Source organism: Rattus norvegicus, chromosome 3 (genome assembly GCF_021556685.1).
Source record: "Rattus norvegicus strain SHRSP/BbbUtx chromosome 3, alternate assembly SHRSP_T2T, whole genome shotgun sequence".
NCBI classification, from domain to species: Eukaryota; Metazoa; Chordata; class Mammalia; order Rodentia; family Muridae; genus Rattus; species Rattus norvegicus.
The window spans coordinates 77209287-77232058 of NC_141536.1; the positions used below are offsets into that span (position 1 = coordinate 77209287).

Sequence of the window (22772 nt, forward strand, 5' to 3'; positions counted from 1 at the left end):
CTGTCCAATCTCACCTGCTCTTCCCCAGGCCCCGACGGCTCCAGTCTTTTGGCTGCCCGGCGGCCAACAGGCAGCGCTCTGCCCCGACAGAAGCACGTTGCTAGAATCCGCCCCGCTGCACACCAGGGGCCTGTTGGGACCAAACCCTCAAAATCAGGATTAAACTGCAGGCGGGACAGCGAAGGGGCTTCAAGCCATGGAAGAGAGGCGTGAAAACACTTCGGGGTCCAGAGTGCGTGGTTAGGGCGGAGGCGGGGCTCATAGCCAAGCTTGGCCGCCTGGTTCCTCCCCAGCCCGCGAGGGGGCGCCTAGTCCCCATGACAACGCGGACAGCCCCCACCCCACCCCCCGGAGGGCAGCGCCGGAGGCTAATCCTCCCTGGCGACTGTGGGCGGTGCCCTCGGAGCTGGAGTCCCGAGGCGCGGGCCATCTCTCGGGAAGGGTGTAAGCATCAAGGGTGCCCTACACTCCAGGTGGTGACCCCCGCGCGTCGCCGCTGGGTGACCGGCCCCGGGCGGGCGGTGCGTCCCCACCACGATTGGCTGCTTCCCTGTGACATCACGCGGCTCGGGGAAAAGTGCGAGCGTGAGCGCGAGTCGGAGCCACAGCGCCCGGAGCTGCAGGCGAAGCAGGGGCCGCCCCTTGGCACCCTGTCCCCGCCCCCGGCCCCCGGCCCAGTCGCCCACCCCACCGACTCGCGGAACCTCTGGCTTGTTCCGCCGTCTGTCCGGCACCAGCAGAGAAAGACAGAAGCAGCGGGTGAGTAACTCCGCGGAAGCGCGGGGGCGGGGGGCTCCTATGAAAGATAAGGATGTAGGGTTCCGGGACCCTCTGAAGGTCTCCAGAGGTGGGTCCGGCTGGAACAGGACCTTTAAGAGGCAAGCGCGGTGCAGAAGGGGCGGAGAGCCCAAGGATGGGGCACCCCTCTGGAAGAAGGGCCCCGGGTCTCTAAAAGGTTTCTCCAGGTGAGCCTCTAGGGATTGGTGATCATTGAGAAGGCTAGAGGAGGAATAGTCCCAGCCCACAGCCCAACGGTGAAGCAGAGCAGCCGTCGGGTCAGGACCCACACTCCCTCACTCCCTCCCGTTGGCTGCTCTTCAAGGCGCCGGAAGATGAAGCCCCAAAGCTCCCGTTTCCCGCCCGTCTCCGTGCCCTCCGTTCCCACCTTGGCCCACCCGGAGCCTCCAGCACGCTCTAGCCGGTGGAGTCATCTGTCCGCGACCTTGAACCCCGACGGAAAACACCCCTGTTCTCTCCGGTTTCCCTTCCCCATCTCCAGGAGTCCCCTCTCTTTTACTCATCCGGGGAGATACATCTTCCAGCCCTCCACCCTCCCAGCTCTTAGAGGAAGTGTTAGGCACAATGATTTGGCCCAATATCCTGCACCCCTCTCTTCCCCTTAAGTACAGAGGCTTCTCTTCGCCTCAGGAACAGTCCTGGGAGCTATAGCTTTCCTAAAGTGATCACTTAGTCGAAAATCTACCCCACGAGTCACCCCACAGGCGCCCAGAGCACCCTTTCCCGTCTTGTCCCCAGCAGGGGTAGGGGCTCAAGGACCCGCGGAAGCACATTGCCCACGCCCAGAGACTACAGGAACTGCGTGCCTGGGGGTTGATGGGAGGGCGGGGCATCGGGAAACCTTGGCCCTTTCGACCGGGACCCAGACGTGGAGGAGCCGGGAGATGGGCCCAAGGGTAAGCCCCAAAATGGCCTTTGAGGTATTCCTGAGCCCACGGCTTGGGAACTCGGTGCCTATTTTGACCGATAGGACTAGACAGGGCCTCTCCTGAGGGTGCGGGTTGAAGACTGAAGAACAATTGTACCCTCTTGAACCTCAACTGGGCTCCCGGTTGGAGGCTCTGCCCCTGCCCTCAATGCGTAGGGTACATCAAACAGGGCTTGGTGACCCTCACGGCTCGATTCGTCGACTATCGCAGAGGCTTCTCGACAGAAGTCAGCCCACGGCTGGGACTGCGCGCTCTCCATTCTTGACAATGCAGACAGGACCAGGTGCCCGGGCCACTAAGATAGTGGTTCTAAAGTCTGGGTTTACTCGCAGCCCAATTTTTGGTCCCTTCTCAACCTTTTCCCCACACAGAGGTCGGGCGCTTCCCGGTGGTTCCCGCCATGGGCACTGGATGTGACTGGTCATTCGTTGAGAGTCCAGCATTTGCTCCCGCACACAAGTTCGTGGTTACGACCACCCAAGCCCTATGGCCAGGCACGCACACACATGCACACGCACGTGTCCACATGGCGCTGGCATGCTCACACGTTCAAAGGCGCACTGGTATCCAGGCGTGGCGGTGCGCACACTGGCACAGGCAAGCAGCTACTAGTGTCTACTCGCGCTCCCGAGTAGTCACACACAAACACAACTCAAGCACTCGTTTTCCCACCTACACGTTTCTTGATGGGTGCCTTGCAGGGTGCGGGTGGAATCCCGACGCCATAAAGTTTCTCGAAATCCTGGCCGAACCAAAGGAACCTTTGTGGCAGCCTAGAGCCACGGACACAGGCGGTATCTCCCTCCCTTTGGTCTCTAGAGGGAGAAGCCCTGCCCTGACGGCTTTTCTGTATTTGCGATTTACATGGGACTTGAGGACGTGGTGAACCTCCGGCTCGGGGTCCGGAGCTGGCATCCGGGACCGACAATGCCATCTAGTGGTGCGCACAGACCAGGATGATGGCTGACTTGCCTTCTCAGATTCTAGTTGGGCCGGGTTGGAGTTGGAGGGCGGGGGAAGTGGGGGCAGGATTGTGCCTGAAGGTGCTGCGGTCTGAACGTCTGAGAGACTATCAGATAAGTCTAGAAAGAAAACTGGGACCAAGTTAAGAAAATGAATTTTCCCCATCTGCATCTGTCGGGGCTCCCAGAGGAGCAAACCACCCACACCGTTCATCTGGTCATTTATTTGTCAAGGCTGTTTTCTGGTCCCAGGAGGACAAAGGTCAAACCCCGAGTGAGGGAGCTGGATGGAATACGAGGGCTCCACATCTAAGATGGGAGGCACTTGCCTAGCAAGCACAAGGCCCTGGGTTTGGTTCCCAGCTCCGGAAAAAAAAAAGAAGAGAGAGAGAGAGAGAGAGAGAGAGAGAGAGAGAGAGAGAGAGAGAGAGAGAGAGAGAGAGAGAAAGTGTCCTTGGTTGCTAATCCTGACCCTCCCCTTCTGACAAACTAGATGAATTTCGTCAAGTTCATTATGATGCCCTTCTATAAGAGGACTTTTATATCTGCAATATGAGGTTTCTGGATGCTATGGACATTAAACTTGATCATCTATAGGAAAAACTTTGAGGTGCTCCTGACTCAATAAACAAGAGAGGTTGTATTTTCCTATCTCGCACATCTCGGCCCCCACCCCCCATCCTGGTCTTATTCTGCTAGCTGCTGGCTAGCTGGCTGTGTTCTGGCCCTGAGAGACTAAAGTGAGGGTTTCCTTGGTGTGTGCTAATGGCTCCCCTACTGGCTTACCCCAGTCCCTGCCAGCGGGTGTGGGGGGAGTAGCCTCTGTGCTTAATGCTACTACCCTCCCAGCTCTAAGGCTGATGCTAGAGGCTCCATTTTGGAGCTGAATGCCACTGTGGAGACTCTTAAAAGAACGGATCCATCTTTTGCCCTTGACTCCTTGGGTGACCTTGGAGGTCTCATTACCCCATTTTCTCCTGTCCTCCTTTGCCCCATGGGTTTAACTTTGAAGCCAGAAGGCGAGCTGTGGTGGAGCCGGAGAGCTGGGCTGAAGCTTGGCCTGTGTTTGCAGCCCCCAGTGCCATTTCCAGTTGGAGAGCAAGCGGAGGTGTTACCTGGATCCTCTGGCTGCTCAAAGGCTGAGGTGGGACAAGATCCTCTATTTCGTAAATGACAGAACTAGTTCCCAGAAGGAAAATGGCTCTCCTTGGGCTGCACAGCTAGACCTTGCTGGCCTTCTATTGAACTGAGGCTGCAGACTTGGTGCCTCTTCCTCCACAGCCGGCTGCTGCACCCTCTCTTCCTCTTACACAGGCACACACACACAGACGCACACACAGATGCACAGGACTGCGTATACGACCTGCGTGTGGCTGAGATGGTGCCTTTGTGCGTATGTGGAATGCTTGTGTGTTGGCGGGTGTGAAGGAGGCTGGGTTGAGCGGCTGCCCTGGCACAGCGTGCTGGGCGTGGGCCTCCCTCACATGTGTGGAAGAGGAAGGGAGGAGGAGATGAAGGGAGCCTGGTGGGAGGGAAGGCAAACTCCGGGGAGGGGCTCTGTTGGACCTTAGCTGGGTCATCCTCTGTGTGGGATGAGAACTCTCAGGGGCTGGCTGCAGGTTCCCTCTGGGGTAATTCCCTCATCTTTTGGTCCCATAAAAGAGCTTGTCCTTAGTTCTTGGGGAATCAGGTTGATCCTTCCTCAGCTGCTGGGTCTTTTAGGCGTTTGATTTCTTTGCTGGAGAGTTAACAGCCCCTACGCTGTCCACTCTTCGCCCCTGGGACTGAGCTGGGCAGCCAAAGCTGAACTTCCTGAGTCATCTTACTGTTCCCTTTCCTATTCTTCTTCCTCTTCCGGGCGTCCCAGCTCCCGCCTCACCTCCTTTGGTCACTCAAGTGACCTCCCTATCCCTTAGAACCATCAGGTCCTGTGACTTATTTGACTGCTCTCCCTCATCCCCAAATGCACTGGACCACCCACAGGATGTCAAGGAAATGTGGAACCTTATTTAAAACCTCTGAGCCTGTCTCCTCAATATCTGCCTTCGGTTCGTTGTGGGGAAACGCAGAGCACAGGGATTTAGTAGACAGTCTATGCTGCCTGCTATTACTAATATCATCATCATCATCGTCATCATCATCATTGCTGCAGTGTAGGAATAGAACAAGTCTCCCTTGGCTGTGATTGGTTAAGAAATGTCCACATGACTGGGATATGGCAATGCATACCTGCAGTTCCAGTCCTCTAGAGGCAGAGGCAGGCAGATCAAGGTCTGTGACTTTGAGGTCAGCCTGGTCTACACAGTAAGAACTTCTCTCAAAAACAAAAAAAATTAGTTAGAAGAAAGAAAAGAGATGAACAAGCTGGGCTGCAGATGTACAGGGGTACACATGTGTGGTACACATCTGCCATGTGCATGGCCTTGGGTACATCCTTCGCTAACCAAGAAGCAGGAGTTGGGAAGCGACAGGCCTGAGTGGGCAAACGAGTAGACACTTGTCCTTGCTGCCTGACTTCCAGCCCATGGAGCCACTCCTCATGCTACCCCTTGCTTTCCTGAGCTCTGTCTTTGTCTCTGGGCTTTTGCCGTATCTCAGCCCTGGGTGCAGCTCTTCACAGTGGCTTCCTCCTGGCCCTCATCTGTGTCACCTTCTGGGTGAGGCCCACGGTCAGTCAGTGAGCACCAGTCCTCTCCATTTTTCTATCTTAGGCCCTTCACCCTCACTGCCTTCCTCTTTCTATCAGTTTCCCCCCGCCTCACATTTCTGTTTTCCCCTAAACTAAATGATCCATTCTGAAATGGGCACCATGTGTGTTTCATTTACTTCTATGATCTCAGCCCTGAGCAGATTACAGTGCTTGGCTGAGGAAGTTTCCGGTAAACGTTAGATGACTGAGAACTCAGGGATGGTTGGCACGGAATGCCCTGACATTTTCCTGGGTAAAGTTCCTCCGGCCACGGTGACTCCAGGTAACCTCTGTGCAACCCCTCCCTCCCACCCATCCTCTTCCACAATTCACTCCTGTGCTGTCTCCTTCCTCCTCCAGCCACTGCCCACCTGTATCCAGTTGGGTTCAGCATGGCCAACTTCACGCCTGTCAATGGCAGCTCAGCCAATCAGTCTGTGCGCCTGGTCACAGCAGCCCACAACCACCTGGAGACAGTGGAGATGGTGTTCATTGCTACAGTGACTGGCTCCCTGAGCCTGGTGACTGTTGTGGGTAACATCCTGGTGATGCTGTCCATCAAGGTCAACAGGCAGTTGCAGACGGTCAACAACTACTTCCTCTTCAGCCTGGCGTGTGCGGATCTCATCATAGGGGCATTCTCTATGAACCTCTACACTTTGTATATCATCAAGGGCTACTGGCCCCTGGGTGCCGTGGTCTGTGACTTGTGGCTGGCCCTGGACTATGTGGTGAGCAATGCCTCTGTCATGAACCTTCTTATCATCAGCTTCGATCGTTACTTCTGCGTCACCAAACCCCTCACCTATCCCGCCCGCCGCACTACTAAGATGGCAGGTCTCATGATCGCAGCTGCCTGGGTCTTGTCCTTTGTGCTCTGGGCTCCTGCCATCTTGTTCTGGCAGTTTGTGGTGGGCAAGAGGACGGTGCCTGATAACCAGTGCTTCATCCAGTTCTTGTCCAACCCGGCAGTGACCTTTGGCACCGCCATTGCTGCCTTCTACCTGCCTGTGGTCATCATGACGGTACTGTATATTCACATCTCACTGGCCAGCCGCAGCCGCGTTCACAAGCATCGACCTGAGGGCCCCAAGGAGAAGAAGGCCAAGACTCTGGCTTTCCTCAAGAGCCCTCTGATGAAGCCGAGTATCAAGAAACCTCCACCAGGGGGCGCTTCTCGAGAGGAACTGCGCAATGGGAAGCTGGAAGAGGCTCCTCCGCCAGCCCTGCCCCCGCCTCCACGCCCAGTGCCTGACAAGGACACTTCCAATGAGTCCAGCTCAGGCAGTGCCACCCAGAACACCAAGGAACGGCCACCCACAGAGCTGTCCACCGCAGAGGCCACCACTCCAGCGCTGCCTGCCCCTACCCTGCAGCCACGAACCCTCAACCCAGCCTCCAAATGGTCCAAGATTCAAATTGTAACAAAGCAGACAGGCAATGAATGTGTGACGGCCATCGAGATTGTACCTGCCACTCCAGCTGGTATGCGCCCAGCAGCCAATGTGGCCCGAAAGTTTGCCAGCATTGCTCGCAACCAGGTGCGCAAGAAGCGGCAGATGGCGGCCCGGGAGCGCAAAGTGACTCGGACAATCTTTGCCATTCTGCTGGCCTTCATCCTCACCTGGACACCCTACAATGTCATGGTCCTGGTGAACACCTTTTGCCAGAGCTGTATCCCCGAGAGGGTGTGGTCCATCGGCTACTGGCTCTGCTACGTCAACAGCACCATCAACCCCGCCTGCTATGCACTCTGCAATGCCACTTTCAAAAAGACCTTCCGGCACCTTTTGCTGTGCCAGTATCGGAACATCGGCACAGCCAGGTAGACAGGCAGGTGCCCTAGGAGGTGCTGGTGTCATGAGTGTGTACCGGGGAACCACATGGCTCACCGGCTGTGGAGGAGAGAGTAGGCGGCCCCACTCTGAGTTCGCATCTGCTGAAGAGAACAGGTCTCCCAGACACCGTGAGGTACCAGAGGCCCTTCGCTAGGATGGGAGAGATCTCTACTGAAGCCTAGAAGGCTCAGCCCAGGGAGGGTCTGAACTGTCACCACCCGGCCCACATCTGTTACCTTGCCTCAGGAAGATGGGGGACAATGGCTGGAGTGGGCAGTGGCTCTACAAAGGCCAACCATCGGCCGAAGTGCATAGAGCCGAGCCCAGGAGCATCTCGGGAGGAGCAAAAGGAGCCAGGCTTGCAAGGGCGGGGTCCCCCATGCGCTGTAATCGGTGCTTTCCGCCTTCCTGCACCCTCCTCCCCCTGCATGTAGGCTCAGCCCTTCCCCTGACCCCAAGTCCCACTCCAGGGTGAGAGAGTGCCCTGCTAATGTTGCTCAGCCAGGCTCTGGGTGGGAAACCAAGCCCTTTGGCACTCCCCTGGCCAGCAGTCATATCTGGATGGGGCAACTGGGAAATCATGCTAAGCTGAGACAGATTCCAGGGCACTGAGTCAATTAGTGCTGGATCATATGGTCAAACTGTCAAGAGCCCACCCCCACCCCCAGGTCACACATCAAATGAGTGGCAGCAGCGTTCCTCTCTCCTCTACAAGGAGGGAGGTGTGGATCCAAGGGAGGAAAGGTGGTGGTAGGGACCTTGGTGATCTATACAGGCCTCAGTGACAGGTGACACAAGCAAGCACCCTCATTAGTCCCCAAGGAGAGCATTCCAGACTGGCAGTAGCCTGGACCAGAAAGACTCTTGACTAGGTGAGGCAGAGTTCAAATGAGTCACCTGGGTTCTCTTCCCTAACCCCAGCCCTGTGGGTCCCTGGGAGAGATAACACCCAAGGGGCCCTGGAAGACATTTTTGTAAATGTTCTGCTCTTTCCACTAATTGTTGGGAGCACTTCTTACGTAGCCCTCCGCTCCCCTCAGTACATCTTTCCCCATCCTCCCACCCCCAACAAAGCTCCCTGGCAAACTCCCTGGGAAGGGGCTTTTATATATTAAAAAAGAGGCTTTTATTGGAAAAAAGTGAGTTCATTTTATTCATTTCTCGATAACAGGTATCAGGGTGGGGGAAACAAAAGGGGTTATGGGGAGGCTCACTTCCCAGAATCCCTTGTCCCTCCCCACTTTGGGTACTAGGTGTAGCAAGAGGGGGCAGGAGTAAAAGGGTGTGATTGACAAAGCTGACAGGAAGACAAAAGGCACTGGTGGGTTACATCTTGGGCCTGTGGGAGAGGAGGGCTCCGTTCAGGTCCCAGGCCAGAAACTCTCTGGCCTCCTGACTCAGTCCTTTCCTTTTCCTTTCTTGGCTGGAAAACAATAAAGAAATACATTAGTGTGGTGGGTGACCTGGCTCAAACTCTCCGGACAGCACAATCCATCAAGGAGAGAAAATCCTGCCCCCTAGTGGTGACGGATCAGTTAACCTGGAAGTGGTGGGAAAGGGCAGCCATGTGATGCCAAGCCTTTCTTTATTCCTTCAACTTTTTAATCCCCTCCCCTCCTCCCTTTTTTAAAGACAGAGTCTCAGGTCTCAGGCTGTAACCTTGAACTCACGGCAGTCTTATTGCCTCCGTCCTGAAGTGCTGCGTCTACAGGCATTAGCCACCAAGTCTGACTTTCAACTTTTTATTTTCATCCAGGATCAGAGTATGTTCAAGTTCCTCACCTGGGAAGTGGGCAGAGTAACCTCTGCCCTGTTGGCCTCAATAGCTGTTGTGAGTCAAGTAGCAGCATGTCCCTTTGGGACATCCTTCCTACAGTTTTAAGCACAGAGTGGCACAGAGTGAACTCCTCCCAACTCCACCCCACCTTCCTCAGGTGACAAAGAAAAGCCTTTTCTAGGAACCAGATGGAATGACCCAACAGAAAGAGTAGTTCCTACTTGGGCAGAGAGTGACCCTCAAGGACCTGCCCATTCCTAACTCGAAGACTGTTCTGCAGAGAGCATGAAGTCACTAGCTTGATCCACAGCCCCACAATATTCGCTGACCTTTGGCCTTTGACTTGGTCTTGGAGGTGCAGGGCTTGGTCACGCGGATGGTCTCCTGGCACTGGGCATTGTACCGAGCCTTCTTCAGGGTCCCTTGGCGGGCTTTGGTGCCAGTGCTCCCATCACACGCCCCCCAGCTCTCAAACTTGTATTTGCAGTCGGCTGGTGGGAGGGAGAGTGGCCCCACGGTGAAAGACAGGAGGGTTGTGGCTGCCCTTCCTGCCCAAGTTTTATTAAAGACATACCCTGTTTTCCCGCCCTCCTCCCGTGCTCCACCTCACCTCCAAACTCCTTCTTCCAGTTGCAGGGCACCTTGCAATGGATGCGCTGGGTCTGGGCCCCACAGGTACCCTCGCGGAAACCCATGCCGCAGTCCTTGCTGCTGGGGGTGCAGGGCCCCCAGGTCCACTCCGAACACTCGCTGCCCTTCTTCACCTTGTCTACAAGGCGCAAGGAACACAATTAAGGACATGGCGTGCCCAGAGACTCCCTCGGAGATCAGCACCTAGGTCACACGGCCTCACCTACCCGCCCCAGCTTTCTTTTGCTCCGGACCCCACCCTACCCAATCACCTTTCTTTTTGGCCACCGCGGTCGTGACAGCCAAGAGGGCAACAAGGGCTAGAAGGAAGAAACTTCGGTGCTGCATCCTGGGGGGAAAAACCTGGGTTAGAGTTTCTCGCCTAGTCCCTTCTCCGCTAGGGACAGCGGGAAAGACCTCCCACCCTGACAGACTTGTCCCACTTTCCAGGCCCAAAACGTCAGACCGACAAGGGGGTGACGGAGGGAGGACTTGAAGCCACTATCACGAGTCTCAGCGTACCCCCCACCCCCACCTCATCCCCCTTGGTGGCAGCAGCCTGGAGGGACAGGGGCCACAGCCACTGCGTGCGCTCACTCGCTCACGGGCCGGCTCGATGCTTCGTTCCCTCCCGCTACGGCCTGTCCCGCTAAGGCCGCTAAGGCCCCTTTTGTCTCCAGAACCGGTCTGAGCCGGTCACATGGGCCCCCGCCCCTCCCCCCACCCCATGGAAGGACCCGCCCCGCCCCCTCCCCTCAAACCCGCACCTCCCCAGCCCCCCCTAGTCCCCGCCTCCACCCCCCGCCCCTCGCCGAGCCGGGACTCCTGTGCCTGTGCCACTCACCTCTGATCTCCGGGTCTTTGGCCCTGGTGCTCCGTCTTACCAGTGCACTACTGGCTCAGGTCCACTCGTAGCAGCCCCAGCACTCTATCTCCTCCCCTTCCCCTGGTCTGGGCCTGTCTACTTTCCCCTCTTGCAGCCCATTCAACTCAGGTCACCACTTCGCTTGCCCACCGCGGGCCCCTGAATGTCCTGATGTCACAGGCCCGGGCAGCCCCCGCAGCCACAAACCTTCCTTCCAGGCTGGGTTCACCTCCGGCTTGTTTTTAAATCAGTTCACTCAAAGTGCAAGTAGGGTCTCTGATGTGTCGGGGAGCTGGGTACCCGGGACCTCAGATGGCTCGGGGTGAACAAGGAAGGCTCAAGAGCCTTTTTCTAGTGCAGGTTTGAAGGAGGAGGGGAGGGAGTTGGGGGGATGGGGAGCACACAGAACTGAATTTGGTAAATCTTGTCCTCGCTGACTAGGGCTGTCTGAGAAGTTCCAGACCTGGCTTTGCCAGAGGTGATAACCGCCCACCCGACCCTGGGGCCTCAGGCACACCTCAACTAGATCCCCCAGTACAAGCCAGGGGGAGGGGACTGCTCCAGGGCTCAGGGCCAGTGGCCCACAGAACCCAGGCCGGGGCCCTCGCCCCACCTCTTTTACTTTCATTGTTATCATCCCAGCGGGAGCGGGAAGCAGAGGAAATCAGCTCCGCCCCTGGCCCTGTGAGCCTAAGCCCCTAGGCAGAGGTCAGGAGCAGGGCAGGCCATCTCAGTTAAGGACTCCTGATGTGGTCAGAGGTGTGGTGGTCATTCCCCCATTCCAAGGATTACCCAGCACACAGCATTGCTCAAGAGAGTTCCCCCACAACAACAACAACAAAAAGATAAACAAGAAAGGAAAAAAACTTCACTTTACTGAGTCACACCCAGCTGTAAACAAGTCACCGTGGGAGCCCCACCCCCACCCCAGGCCATACAGTCGGAAATGAAATGACTGGGTGCATGAGGAGGATCACCAGGGTAGGTGCCAAGCAGGGCAGCGGGCAGGCAAATACAGCAGGCTCTTGAGTTTCTGGGATGCCCAAGGTGTGTGGGTCAGAGAGGAGGGCTAGGCACCCAGAACCTTCCAAAGAGCCCAAGGGATCAGGTGGCTTTAGAAAGTCCTGCTGAGAGCAGGCCTCCCTGACTGAGCTGTCCAGCCATTCCATCAGCTGTGGTGAGGGGGAGGCCGCCCTGAAGGGAGGGACCCAGTCAGCCCAGCTTGTTTCCTGTTCCCCATGAAACCAGGGACAGGTGAGAGTCCAGCTCCTTAGAGTCCAGCCCTAGATCTGAACGGCTTCTCAGGGGGTGGCACGGGGCTCCTTCCCTGTGACAGGGTCCCCCCATAGCCATCTGACAGGAATGTGGCAGTGAGATGGGCAAGGAGAGCTCTAGTCCTCTGGTAGTGTCCCTCGTTGATCCATGGTCCCCTTAACTACACAGCTGTCTCCTGGTCCTCACGTTGGATCATCTGGTAATGTTGTCTGTTCTCCAGGTATGCAGCTAGCTCTGTGTCTTGAGCCTTCTCAGCTCGCTGCCTGGGAGTGTCGCCCTGGAGAAGGGTAGAAGGGCCCCCAAGGCCTTAGGAGAGGGTAGAGGCTCTTCTACCCAGCAGGAGGGGGAGAGTATCCTCAGAGGTCACAGGGTTTCCTCTGCCAGCTCAGGTTTCTCTGGGCCTGGACTTTGTTGGCTCAGAAGAGCATAAAAATTTCCTGGCCCAGCCCCCAAGTCTGGGGAAGGGTGGGTTTGTGCTGTGCCAAGCAACTCACCTGCTGATCTGTCTTCATGAGGGAGGCCCCGGCTTCCACAATGTAGTGGCAGATGGTGCGCTGACCTAGGGCGGCTGCCTGGTGTAGACAGGTCTCCCCGCTGGGGAACAGGGGCTGGTTGTAGACACTTCCAGTCCTCTAGGCCTGCCCAGCAGTCTCCCAACAGCCATTAGAGAGGGCAGGAGTTTGGCAAGAGGGGGAAGGGTACTCCATGCTGGCCAATGCTGGCCAGAAAGGGCTGTTGGTGACTAAATGGTTAGGACTGAAGGAAGGTGGTTTTCAGGTGACCCAGGGGCCTGTGATACTCACTTCTCCTCCACAGCATCGAGGATCTCTGGTGGTGCTGCAGACAGGGAAGAGGCACTTAGAGCCTGGCACCCCCTTCCTCCCACCCAGCCCCAGGGACACAGCTTACCATGATCGAGCAGATAGCGGACCACTTCCTTACTGCCAGTGCTGACTGCGTGGTGCAGGAGTGTGCGGCTCTGATGGTCGCGGTGCATGAGGTCACCTCCTGCTCGGTGTAGTTCCTGGAGCTGAGAGCGATGGGCAGAGCAGGGCTGGATCTCCCACACCTCACAGGCATGGACCCAGGCACAGGGGCTGGCCCGTCACTCCCTGGGCACTTCTGAGGCTTTTTTTTTTTTTTTTTTTTTTTTTTTTTTTGGTCTTTCTATGGTATCTTGGTTGTAGACAAGGTTGGCCTCAAACTCACAGAGACCCTACTGCTTCTGCCTTCTGAGATTAAAGGTGTGCCACCACACCTGGCTTCTGAGGGTGTCTGAGTGTCATTAGACACAAGTCTTCTGTCATCCTATGAGTGAGGAACTCCCCAATGCTCAGCCAACCAAGCCATGGAGCCCCTATTTCCTTTAAGACTGACCCCCTTTCAAGAACAAGGGACAGGGGGTTGGGGATTTAGCTCAGTGGTAGAGCGCTTGCCTAGCAAGCGCAAGGCCCTGGGTTCGGTCCCCAGCTCTGAAAAAAAAAAAGAAAAAGAAAAAGAAAAAGAAAAAGAAAAAAGAGAACAACAAGGGACAGGGATGCTGGATGAAGCAGCCCCTATTCAGAAGGACCAGCTGATGACAGATGACAAGGGCCCAATCCCTCCCAGGGCGAGGGGCTCCCGGGGCAAGGCAGGCTCTGACTAGTTAGTACCTTGCAGAAGTCATTCCTCTTGGCAGCTTCAATCAGCTCTTCACCTGCACAAAAGATCTGTCCATCAACCCTGAGGTCAGAGGCTGAGCATGGGTTGATGTGTGAACAATGTGGGGGCGTGTATGCCAAAGGCTGGGCTTGTGCAGAAAAGATCACACGGGACTCAATGGCTATGTATGCCAGCTATATGTGACCCCTGACCCCCACGGAGCCTCACACATGACCCGGGGAAGGAAAGTGGCAGGGCTTTAGGGGAAGAGGCCTCACCTTGGGGCAGTGCGGCATCCCCCTGCAGTGACCTGCAAACAGAATCGGGGTGAGATGAGACCCAGTTCAGCCCAGCGGACCTCCTTCCCTGGCACCAACCATGGTGGCCTTCATTTTTTCAAGTTTAGAGTGCCTACTATGCATCGCACACTGTGGGGTACAAGCAGGGAGCCAGATGGATGGAGACCTTGGCCTTGTGGGGCTCATGTCCTAGCTCAGATACAAGCCAACCGATAAATAAGAAATTTGGAAGTGCTATTAAACAGAACAATGGGGCAGTGTGACCAAGCAGCGGTGGACACTTTCCAACCTTCAGGTGGCATGCCTGGAAAAGATCCTTCTGAGAGGGAAAAGCCAAGCTAAGATGGGCTGGGGGTAGGGTGTCTGAGACTGTAAGGGCGAAAGTCCAGAGGATGCCTGGGACCCCAAGGAGCCTGGGTGGAGGCACTGTGGTAACAGACAAGGAAAACTGCTGGGCTCAGAGAGGCCCGGAATGGAAGAGCTTCTAGGAAGAGGGTTCTAGGCTGGGGAGTGGCCTGTTTGGACTTGTACTTTCAGGCTTGGAGGCAGGAATGCAGGGGTGGGGGTAGAGCTCCTGATGGTGGGAGGCATGATGGCAGAGGGACTGAGTCTGGCGCTCCTAAGTGCTCCTGCTGGTGGAAATTCCATGCCTGCAGCCAGCAGACAGGATTTAAAGCCAGGGGAGAGGTGGCTAGGGGGGCTCTGGGGCTCTGGGACTCACCCGGGTGTAGGGGAGCAGGGGGAGGCAGGGAGCGGGGAGGTAGGGGTAGGGAGGTCAGGTCGGGCTGATGCACCCAGCAGCTCTGGGTCTAGGATATAAATCTCATCCTGGGCAATCTCCGTCACATAGTTGAGGTGCTCCTGTGGGGGAGGGGACAGAGCTGAAGGTCAGTACCAGGCACATGGTCCTCAGTCTCCAGTGATGGGGGTGGGGGTTAGGAGCCAGAAGCAAGGCAGCAGACCTAGAGAAGCCTCTCTGACCAAGAACATCCGGGGAGGCAACAGGGAGGGGGCGGCCCTCTTCCCACCCCTTAGTTTTCACTCTTGCTTCACGTGGTCCCTGACCTCTATGTGTGGCATTCACCAGCTCAACAGCTACCCCCACTGTCGGGCCAGGTGATCTTGCCCTGGCTATTTTCCTCTGTTTCCCTGGATAGCGAGCGCTGCGCTTCCAGGCCCTCCCTTCCACCCACCTAGAGAGCCTTTTTTGGCATGCCAGCTTTTTCTGTTGGCGCCATCCCTGTGCATTCCTGGAGGGTGGGGACATGTGACCCACAGCCACAGGCATGTGAGTATATTATAGCCATAAGGCTGTGGTGTGCGTGCTTGGCTTGTGCCTCTAACTCTGAGGCCTGCCTACAGAGGTGTGCGTGGAGGAGGCCTGCAAGGCTTACCTGGGCCCTGTCGATCCTGTAGAAGCGGCTGGCAGTGGTGGCTGTAGATGAGACGGCTGGCTGAGAATGAGGTCTGTCCTTACCCCAGCCCAACTCTTCTGTTAATTATCCCAGGTTCCCCCAGAGGAGCACTAGCCGGACGGCCTAGGATGGCCTAGAAAGGACCCTTCTCGGCAGACTCACCGTCCAGGAAACACCACTTGGAGGACAGTGGGTGGCACATGGGGGACTTGGCTCCAGCCCCATCGGGCTCCTGTTGATACAGAAGCAAAGGTCAGGGTGGCTCACAGCTAGGCCAGGAGTGAAGCTCATGTGCCCCCTCTTCTTCTCGCTCCCATTATTTACCTGCTGGAGTCTCTCAATGTGGGCTCGGCAGAGCTCTAGGTCACTGTCTCCGGGGACCACCACAGTACCCAGAGGCACAGCTGGAAGACAGGGAGGCCCTCAGCAGCTGGCTGCATGTCCCTGTGCATGTCCCAGGCAGCACTGCGGCTGCTCATCCCTCCCTGTCCCAATGCTGCAGCCACTCACAGGCCTCCTTGAGCTGCTCCTTGTCATAATGGAGAGCCTCGTAGTCGTGCATGCTGACCCTGCTCACTTGGATCCTCAGCTGCTCAGGAACTGGCTGCTGACTGCAGGGCAGGGCCAATGAGAGGGGACTCAGCAAGGCCTGGGATATCGACCCTTGGCTGGGCACCAGGACAGGTACTAAAAGGGGCATCCTTTACTTTGGATGCCAGAGCAACCTAAGGCCTTATACATGCTAAGGCAGGGCTCTCTCGCGGAGCCACATAACCAAACTATGAGTCCCCCTGTGCAGGTCATAAACTAAAACTCAAGTAAAGCAGAGCCTGGCTCCGGGCCCTGGACACCGTGGCTGACATGGGACCTACTCGCTGTGCAATGGGGCAGTACTCCGGCGCTTGGCCTTCTGCACCATAGTGGCCTGGTTGCGCAGGGCAATTCGAATCCGCGATGCTGCAAGCTTGCAGGGTTCACCATCCACCTGCACAGGGATGGCCTTGGCAGTGGTGAGCAGCACTTCTCGGCACTGGGTCAGCCGCTCGCCGTGTCCACCCACCTGCAATGCGGCCTGTGGGCACAGGGTGCTCAGGTCAGGTGTGGGTGCTGCGAGCTCTGTTCTTTCCAGAGATGAGGGTAAGGGGACAAACAGAAGGGACCGACGGGCAGAATACAGTATGGAGGGAAAGATATCAAAGACTCCCTCATCAGTAAAAGTGCCCTCCCCTACAGCAAAAGGAGGGAGGGCAGGAGTCACTGTCCAACTACAGAACAGAGGGCATGTAACCTTCAACCAGAGCAAAGAGCTGACGTGACTGCTCTGCTCTGGCCAGGGAAGGGAAGGGTAGAGACAGCCCAGGAGTAGGACCGCTCACCAAGGATGTCATGGTGAAGCCGATGACCTCGAGGTAGCCATCATCGTGCCTCTGGGGCTCGAAGTCATGGTGCTCCCCAGGGTGGCCCCAGGGCATGGTGCCTGCACAGTACCTAAGGAGGGCAACAGAAGGGCTGTGGCATGGATTCAGCCGGGTGGGACACAGAGACCACGGGAGCCGCCGTCCTCACCTGGGGATATTCAGAAAGACTATGCACTGCGGTTTCAGGTCCTGAATCTTGGGGGTTAGGTCCATTCCGTCACACTGGACACAGGAACAGGGAGTGTTGGGGAACACATGTACCCAGGTGACCTCCCTCCTCCCGGGCCCTCCAATGGGTGTCTCCTCACTCCTCACCACTACTCGGATGTGCTTGGCTAAGTCCTTGGAGCTGCCCATCAGGAAGTCAGAGAAGGCCGTCTGTGGAAGACAGAGGGTACACCGTCATCTTGTGACAGGGGCCTTCTCTCACCACGGAGTCATAGGGCTCCTGTGACCTGCACACAGGAAGCTGGGGGCTGGCTGGCCCCAGACTTACCCCAGCATAGAACATCTTATTCCGAAAGCGGCTGTTGAACTTCTCTGGGTTGGCTTCTGGGGAGAGACAAGGGGTGATAAAGTCAATCAACTGCTGGTGCTGCCCAGGTTGGGGTTGGGAGGAGACTAAGGGAGCCAAGTCTGACACTCCTGAACCTTCCATGCCTGCCCTGGCCTCCCAAGGCCCCTTCTGCAGGAGAATGCTAACCTCGAGACTCATGAAACTCCAGGGTGACGTGGGCATCAAAGCCCAGACTGAAGTAGTTGTTGAAGACATCCAGGGGCAGCTAGAGAAATGTCAAGGTGTAGAAATGACAGAGGTGACTCACAAGTGTCAACTCTTTCCAAGGCCAAGATTAGCACCCACTGCCCTTGCTCAGTCCAACCACTCTTAGAGGCCTTTGTGTCAAGTAAACAGTGTTTCAAAGTTTCCCCCAGCAGTGCTTGGGAGGCCCTGCTCCTGCAGCTGGGAAGGGAGACAGCAGCTCCCCAGAGGCCCTGCTGGGTCCTCACATTGTAGCACTCCGTCCCCAGATGCCACATATTGCACCAAGTACTGCCCGAGTACTGCCACCGCTTAGAACAGAGCCTGGTACACTGGAGACCCTCAGCCGGTATGTGCCAGGAGGCTTCGTAAGGAAGCAGCTCTTAGTGGGTATCATTCTCCTGGGACAGAAAGAGGCTGGAAGGTAAGGGACTAGAAACTTGCCATATTTCCGAACCGAACAGTAGGTGTGTGGAGTCCAGCCAGGTCCTCGGGAATCCAGACTCATGAACCGCCCCCTTGTGGACCTGGCGTAGTCCTTGGCTGACCTACCCGGTCAGTGGCTCCGTCATCTCGCTCCTCAGGCCCTGCCTCAGGGTTGGGCTCTGCTCGGAGGTCCCAACGGTCCAGCTGTACCACGTTCCCCTCCTCTACATGGGAAAGGATCTTTGACACTGGCTCATCTGTGTAACCCTGGTGGGGAGAGACTAGGACTGAGCTTTCCCTGTGGTCAAAGGATACCTCTCCCTCTCCTCCCTGGCAACCCTGCTCTGAAGGGCACTTACCCCACCCCAGTTGAGAGTTCGGGCCAGGTCATTGCCAGTGCCCAGGGGCAGGATGGCCACAGGAGGTGGTGGTTTTAAGCGCAGCTGGTCTAGGGTGGAAAGAATCCAGCCAACCTGGAGGAAGGCAGAACAAAGTGGGTCAGGCAGGCCTGAGAAGGAGGAGTGATGATGCGTCAGGCCTGAGCCCGGCTCACAGGACTCACCGTGCCATCACCCCCGCAAGCCAGAATCCTCAAATTATGGACTTTGCGGTACATTTCCAGCCTGGGCCGGGGAAGACAGGTAGAGAGTCAGGAGACATGCGCCACAATCAGAGCCTTGTAGCCCCCTGTCCCCCAGAGAATCCGGCGAGCACTCACGCTTCCCTGGGTCCTCCCTGGCTCAGATCGAAGACTTGCCGGGGGTTCAGATACCACAGAAAAGACTGGATGATCTTAGCGCCCTGCAGGGACAGCCAAGGGACAATGAGGGGACTGAGGTGAAGAGCTAGCAGAGGTAACAGAGGAACACAGCTGTGGAAGCCAGATACAGTAAAGGCTGGGATGGGACAGGGTCTTCTCAGGGTCCCTAGATAAGCAAGGTAGGGGCTAAAGCTATAAACTGTTGCTGAAAACAATTACGGGCAGGTGGGTGTAACACCCACCACCTTCTCACGTGTGGCTCTCGGTGAGCAGAAAGTTTGTGCTTACCTGGTTACCCCCACTCTTGGGGTTTACAAACACTAGCAGGGGCTTCATGAGGGGGGACGGGGTGGGCCTGATGATGAAGGGTCTCCAGCGGCCTTCCTGGGAGACAGAGAGCCTTTAATGTGCTTTCCTGCCCTATCCTACCCTTCCTAGCATCTCTGCCACAAGTGAGAACACCCTCATGTATCAGACCTTCCGTGGCCTCTCCACAGGGAACAAGAAAGCTGATGTCCCACATCCTGAGACACCAGGAGCCCAACCCGAGCCAGCATAAACTAGTAGTATGGTCCAAAGGCCTGGATAGCGGAGATTCTCCTCCCCAGTTCCTGGTCCCAACCCCCCCAGCCCAGGTCTTACCTCAGGTCCTTTCTTACTGGATCTCCTTTTGAAGGATGCTCTCTTTTTCTTCTTGCTGGCCTTGAGGGTGTTCTGCAAAGGAATGAAGGATGTGGGTGACTGGGTGTGACTGATAGGTCCCATGGGGGAATGTGTGAAGAGAAAAGGAAAGCCTCACCTGGGGCCTCCGGGCCCGTAGGATCCAGGTGGGTGGGATGACCACGGCTGCATGCACCCCTAGGGAACAGGGCTCCTCAATCTGCTGCAGCATGAAGCAGGACACCTTGCTGTGGTACTGGAAGACAGCCATGGGCGAGGCTGAGCTGTATCAAGGTAAGTCTGGGGACCCAACAGATGCCCAGCACAGGCCCACAGGGTCCACTTACCGCCTGTTTGCACCAGGAACAGCTGATAGCTACGATCTCTTTGCTGTGGAAGGTGAACTTCTGCTGGAAGCCCTGAGGGAGGACAGGGTGGCTAGGGGACAAGGTGGCCTAGCAGAGACCTAGCTATGCTGCTGTTGCCAACCATCCCTCACCCAGGAAAAACAAGCATACTCTTAAAAAAAAAAAAAAAAAAGATCGAGCTATTTGTCTATCTACCAGAAGAGGGCATCAGATCCCATTACAGATGGTTGTGAGCCACCATGTAGTTGCTGGGATTTGAACTCAGGACCTCTGGAAGGATAGTCAGTGCTTCTAACCACTGAGCCATTATGTCCTGCTATATCCACACCCTATCTAGAAATCATTATCAAGGGCTACTATGTGTAGGGCACTGGGGGAAAAAAGTGGAGGAATGAGCTCCTGCATTCTGAGAGCCTGTTGTACTGAGGGAGACAGACAAGCACCAGTGCTGTATGGGGACTGTCCTGAACAGCGCACAAGCCACTGTCCTAGGAGGCAGGGGCCTGCTGCCATCTCAGGGCATCACCCATAACACTCCCTGAGTGCTACTGAATTGATGAATGAAAGGTCATATGGTTCTCAAAGGGCCCCTGGCCATAATATACCCTAAATCAGAAGAAAACAATCCATCCCTTGCTTAACTCAAAGAGCAATGGCACATCCAGAAGGCTTGGGGCTGAATGAATGACAGCAAACCCAAGACTCCACTCAAGAGCTGTTGTCAGTGATCACACTGGACACACAGGACCAGTGGGCAGTGTGTAGCTGGTGTCCTCGGGCAGGGCCCTTACCTTCCCACAGTGCCGACACTTGCCATCCTGGCGTCGCCTGTGGACCCAGTGGTGTCTTACGAAGGTTGGCTGGAGGAAGACAGAAAGGTCATGGGAATGGGTGAGGGTTGGACAGATACGGCCCTGAACTCAGTCCACAAAAAGCCCTCTGCAGTCCCTTGTAATGACATGAAAGGGACTCCACGGGGGAATGAGCCCTGTAGTCTGGAGGGAAGGTTGAATCCCTTAATACACATGTGGAACCCTTCCTATCTGTAGACAGGACAGCTGACTTTCCCTGTGGGTGACCCCAGAACCTCAGCCTAGGAGCTGACCCCCCTGGTGGTAGTCGTAGGGCACTGCAGAGATCCCTTAGGAGCCTGGGCCTCAATGCTCCTTACTGCTGTCCTGGACACTTACCTCACGGACATTCCTGGAGCCTGATTCACGGAAGGATGGCTTACAGCGGAAATTGATCTGTGAAACATTGCAGTAACCATCAAAATGTCAGAGTCTTCTTTTGGACAGTCACCTAGAGTCAACCTCACAGGCAAGTAGAATCCCAAATCCTTCCAAGAGCACGCGCGCGCACGCACACACACACACACACACACACACACACACAGAGAGACACAGAGAGAGAGACAGAGAGACAGAGAGAGAGAGAGAGACAGAGAGAGAGAGACAGAGAGAGAGAGAGAGAGAGAGAGAACGAGAGTGCGAGAGAGCATTCGCACTAGTGCTCTGGCTGGTTGTCCAAGAATTCTCTACATAAACCAGACTGGCTTTAAACTTGAAGACATCATATTGCCTTCCAAAAGCTAGGATTGCAGGCATCCCCCACTATCCCAGTATGTGGTACTTCTTTATTTTTCTTTCCCACAAAGTTCCTGCTTCAGTCCCAGAAGAGCCACAAGAAAGCCTCACTGTACAATTCAGGGACTAGAGAAGTCGGCCTAAACCAACCTTGCTCAGGGCATTTCTGCTCCTAAAGACACATGATGTCCTGACTTCTGCAGGCCCCAGAGCTCCTGTCTCCCATGCCAGGGCTATTCCCTGCCACCTAAGCCCTGGTCTGCCATTCCTCTCTGCCACCCACCCCCACCTCCCAGACACACTTAACGGTCCTGGGTAAAGAGTTTTACAGGGGTAGCACGTTAAGAGGCACAGGTGAGCTCAGTCAAACCTGAGGTGTGGTGCCAGGAAAAAGTTTGGCAAGTTTGTTTTCCTTTTCTAGAACGGAGAACTGAAGCTAGGACATTGCACACGCAAGGCAACTCCTATATCCCCAGCTCGCAGTGGCTCCTTCTGAACGTTAGGCGGGGCGGGATAAAAACGGGACGCTGGACATCACTGTTATTCATGCCGTTAGGTAACAGTCAGTGAGCCTCACTTCTAGGTCATTCTCATTCTTGGGAATAGGGTACAAGAGCTATCCAGTGGGGAGGCGGGGTTCAAATGTGTGCATTTGACTCCGATACTTGGTCACTATGCTTGCTCGGTCATTCCTGGCAAGCTGAACTTGTGTACGTGTATGTGCATGGAGATACGTGAGTGTGTATATCAAGAGGACTTCAGCATTCCGAGGGGAGGGCAAGAAAGGCTGAGCAGCCACACGCACCTTTTCCAGCTGCCCGATGCAAGGGGTATGCACCACGATCTTACAGGCTGCACACTTTCTTCTGGGCGCTGACTTCGGCTGCAAGACAGAAAGAGGGGAGGGCCTGCGACATCAGGTAACACCACCCTAGATATCATCTCAGGGAGACCAAATACCTTGTTTTTTATGTATGGGGTTCCAGTCCCAGTACTTGTCATCAGACAAAACCCTCTTCTCCTCACCCTGGAGCAGCCCACCGCAAGTGCAACCAGGTAGGAGCAGTGCCCACCAAGGGCTGCAGTTGCTGCCTTGCGGGTCTAGACTCTGCTACACCACCAGGGGGCAGCAGGTCCCACGGAGCTCACTCACCAGCATCTTAGCTACACAGTACTGCTCCCCGACATAGCAGAAATCTCCGGACACGTTGGTCTCAAACCAGATGTGCTCCCCATACGCTGCTGACTCCTAAACCGTGGGATGAGCAGGCTTAGCACTTACCCACCCGCCACCCCTACCCTCCCATCATCCACCTCTCAAGCCTGCTCTAACCCACCACAATTTGCTCTCCTCTCCTGTTTTATAAACACCGTTAAGCCTGGCTCGCAGGCTGCTGCTTCATGGGGCTTTTCTCCCAGTTGCCCCACAAGCCGTGGGTTCTGATTGCTTGGGAGGAGCAGAGCCCAGCAGCAACTGGCACCAGGCAGTATTTGCGCTTCCTGCCTTGCCTAGTACACAGATACTCACACTCCAGTCCACAGTACTCCGGATCTGCCGCTCAGATTCACCGCACGGGGCCCCAGGCGTGGGAGGAGGGGGTGCCAGGTGCTGGAGGCCCGACTTGGTGATGGCTTTCCTACAGAAAGGGGGACAGCTGAAGCCCCAGAGCCAGCTG

At 56.0% G+C, this 22772-nt stretch overlaps 3 protein-coding genes across 9 annotated transcripts in view; 1 reads left to right on the forward strand and 2 right to left on the reverse strand.

The window, feature by feature from the left end:
• Nucleotides 1-617: 617 nt before the first annotated feature.
• On the forward strand, nucleotides 618-8355 carry Chrm4 (cholinergic receptor, muscarinic 4). The gene is given in 2 exon segments (NM_031547.1): nucleotides 618-759; nucleotides 5739-8355. A coding segment is annotated over 1 exon segment (1437 nt). The 5' UTR covers nucleotides 618-759; nucleotides 5739-5770; the 3' UTR covers nucleotides 7208-8355.
• Mdk (midkine) lies at nucleotides 8324-10519 on the reverse strand. Of its 3 annotated transcripts, none has more exon segments than NM_030859.3 (5): nucleotides 8324-8639; nucleotides 9323-9484; nucleotides 9604-9762; nucleotides 9896-9972; nucleotides 10221-10277. In NM_030859.3, coding segments are annotated over 4 exon segments (423 nt in total). In that variant the 5' UTR covers nucleotide 9972; nucleotides 10221-10277; the 3' UTR covers nucleotides 8324-8613.
• An 815-nt stretch (nucleotides 10520-11334) lies between these two features.
• Nucleotides 11335-22772, reverse strand: part of Dgkz (diacylglycerol kinase zeta) — a 42042-nt gene continuing 30604 nt past the window's right edge. For 4 of the 5 annotated variants that reach the window (NM_001429513.1, NM_001415152.1, NM_031143.3 and 1 more), the window contains 30 exon segments: nucleotides 11335-12040; nucleotides 12258-12357; nucleotides 12567-12600; nucleotides 12673-12793; nucleotides 13416-13459; nucleotides 13683-13714; nucleotides 14425-14564; nucleotides 15098-15138; nucleotides 15281-15350; nucleotides 15443-15522; nucleotides 15629-15729; nucleotides 15991-16190; nucleotides 16495-16606; nucleotides 16685-16758; nucleotides 16852-16914; nucleotides 17033-17088; nucleotides 17240-17318; nucleotides 17849-17989; nucleotides 18082-18195; nucleotides 18285-18345; nucleotides 18441-18523; nucleotides 18771-18866; nucleotides 19125-19196; nucleotides 19282-19398; nucleotides 19490-19561; nucleotides 20302-20370; nucleotides 20701-20757; nucleotides 21902-21979; nucleotides 22250-22345; nucleotides 22625-22733. In NM_001429513.1, the coding sequence (NP_001416442.1) occupies nucleotides 11924-12040; nucleotides 12258-12357; nucleotides 12567-12600; nucleotides 12673-12793; nucleotides 13416-13459; nucleotides 13683-13714; nucleotides 14425-14564; nucleotides 15098-15138; nucleotides 15281-15350; nucleotides 15443-15522; nucleotides 15629-15729; nucleotides 15991-16190; nucleotides 16495-16606; nucleotides 16685-16758; nucleotides 16852-16914; nucleotides 17033-17088; nucleotides 17240-17318; nucleotides 17849-17989; nucleotides 18082-18195; nucleotides 18285-18345; nucleotides 18441-18523; nucleotides 18771-18866; nucleotides 19125-19196; nucleotides 19282-19398; nucleotides 19490-19561; nucleotides 20302-20370; nucleotides 20701-20757; nucleotides 21902-21979; nucleotides 22250-22345; nucleotides 22625-22733 (2629 nt within the window). In that variant the 3' untranslated portion in view covers nucleotides 11335-11923. 5 annotated transcript variants of the gene reach the window in all.

Bases quoted from the DNA above. Each gene is read 5' to 3' on its own strand.
- Mdk (XM_087654609.1), bottom strand. From the start codon at position 9,971: ATGCAGCACCGAAGTTTCTTCCTTCTAGCCCTTGTTGCCCTCTTGGCT. The intron at 9,485-9,603 runs GTGAGGTGGAGC...CCCTCCCACCAG, and splicing joins CTGGAAGAAGGAGTTTGGAG to CCGACTGCAAATACAAGTTT. The intron at 8,640-9,322 runs GTCAGCGAATAT...ATTGTTTTCCAG, and splicing joins GACCAAGTCAAAGGCCAAAG to CCAAGAAAGGAAAAGGAAAG.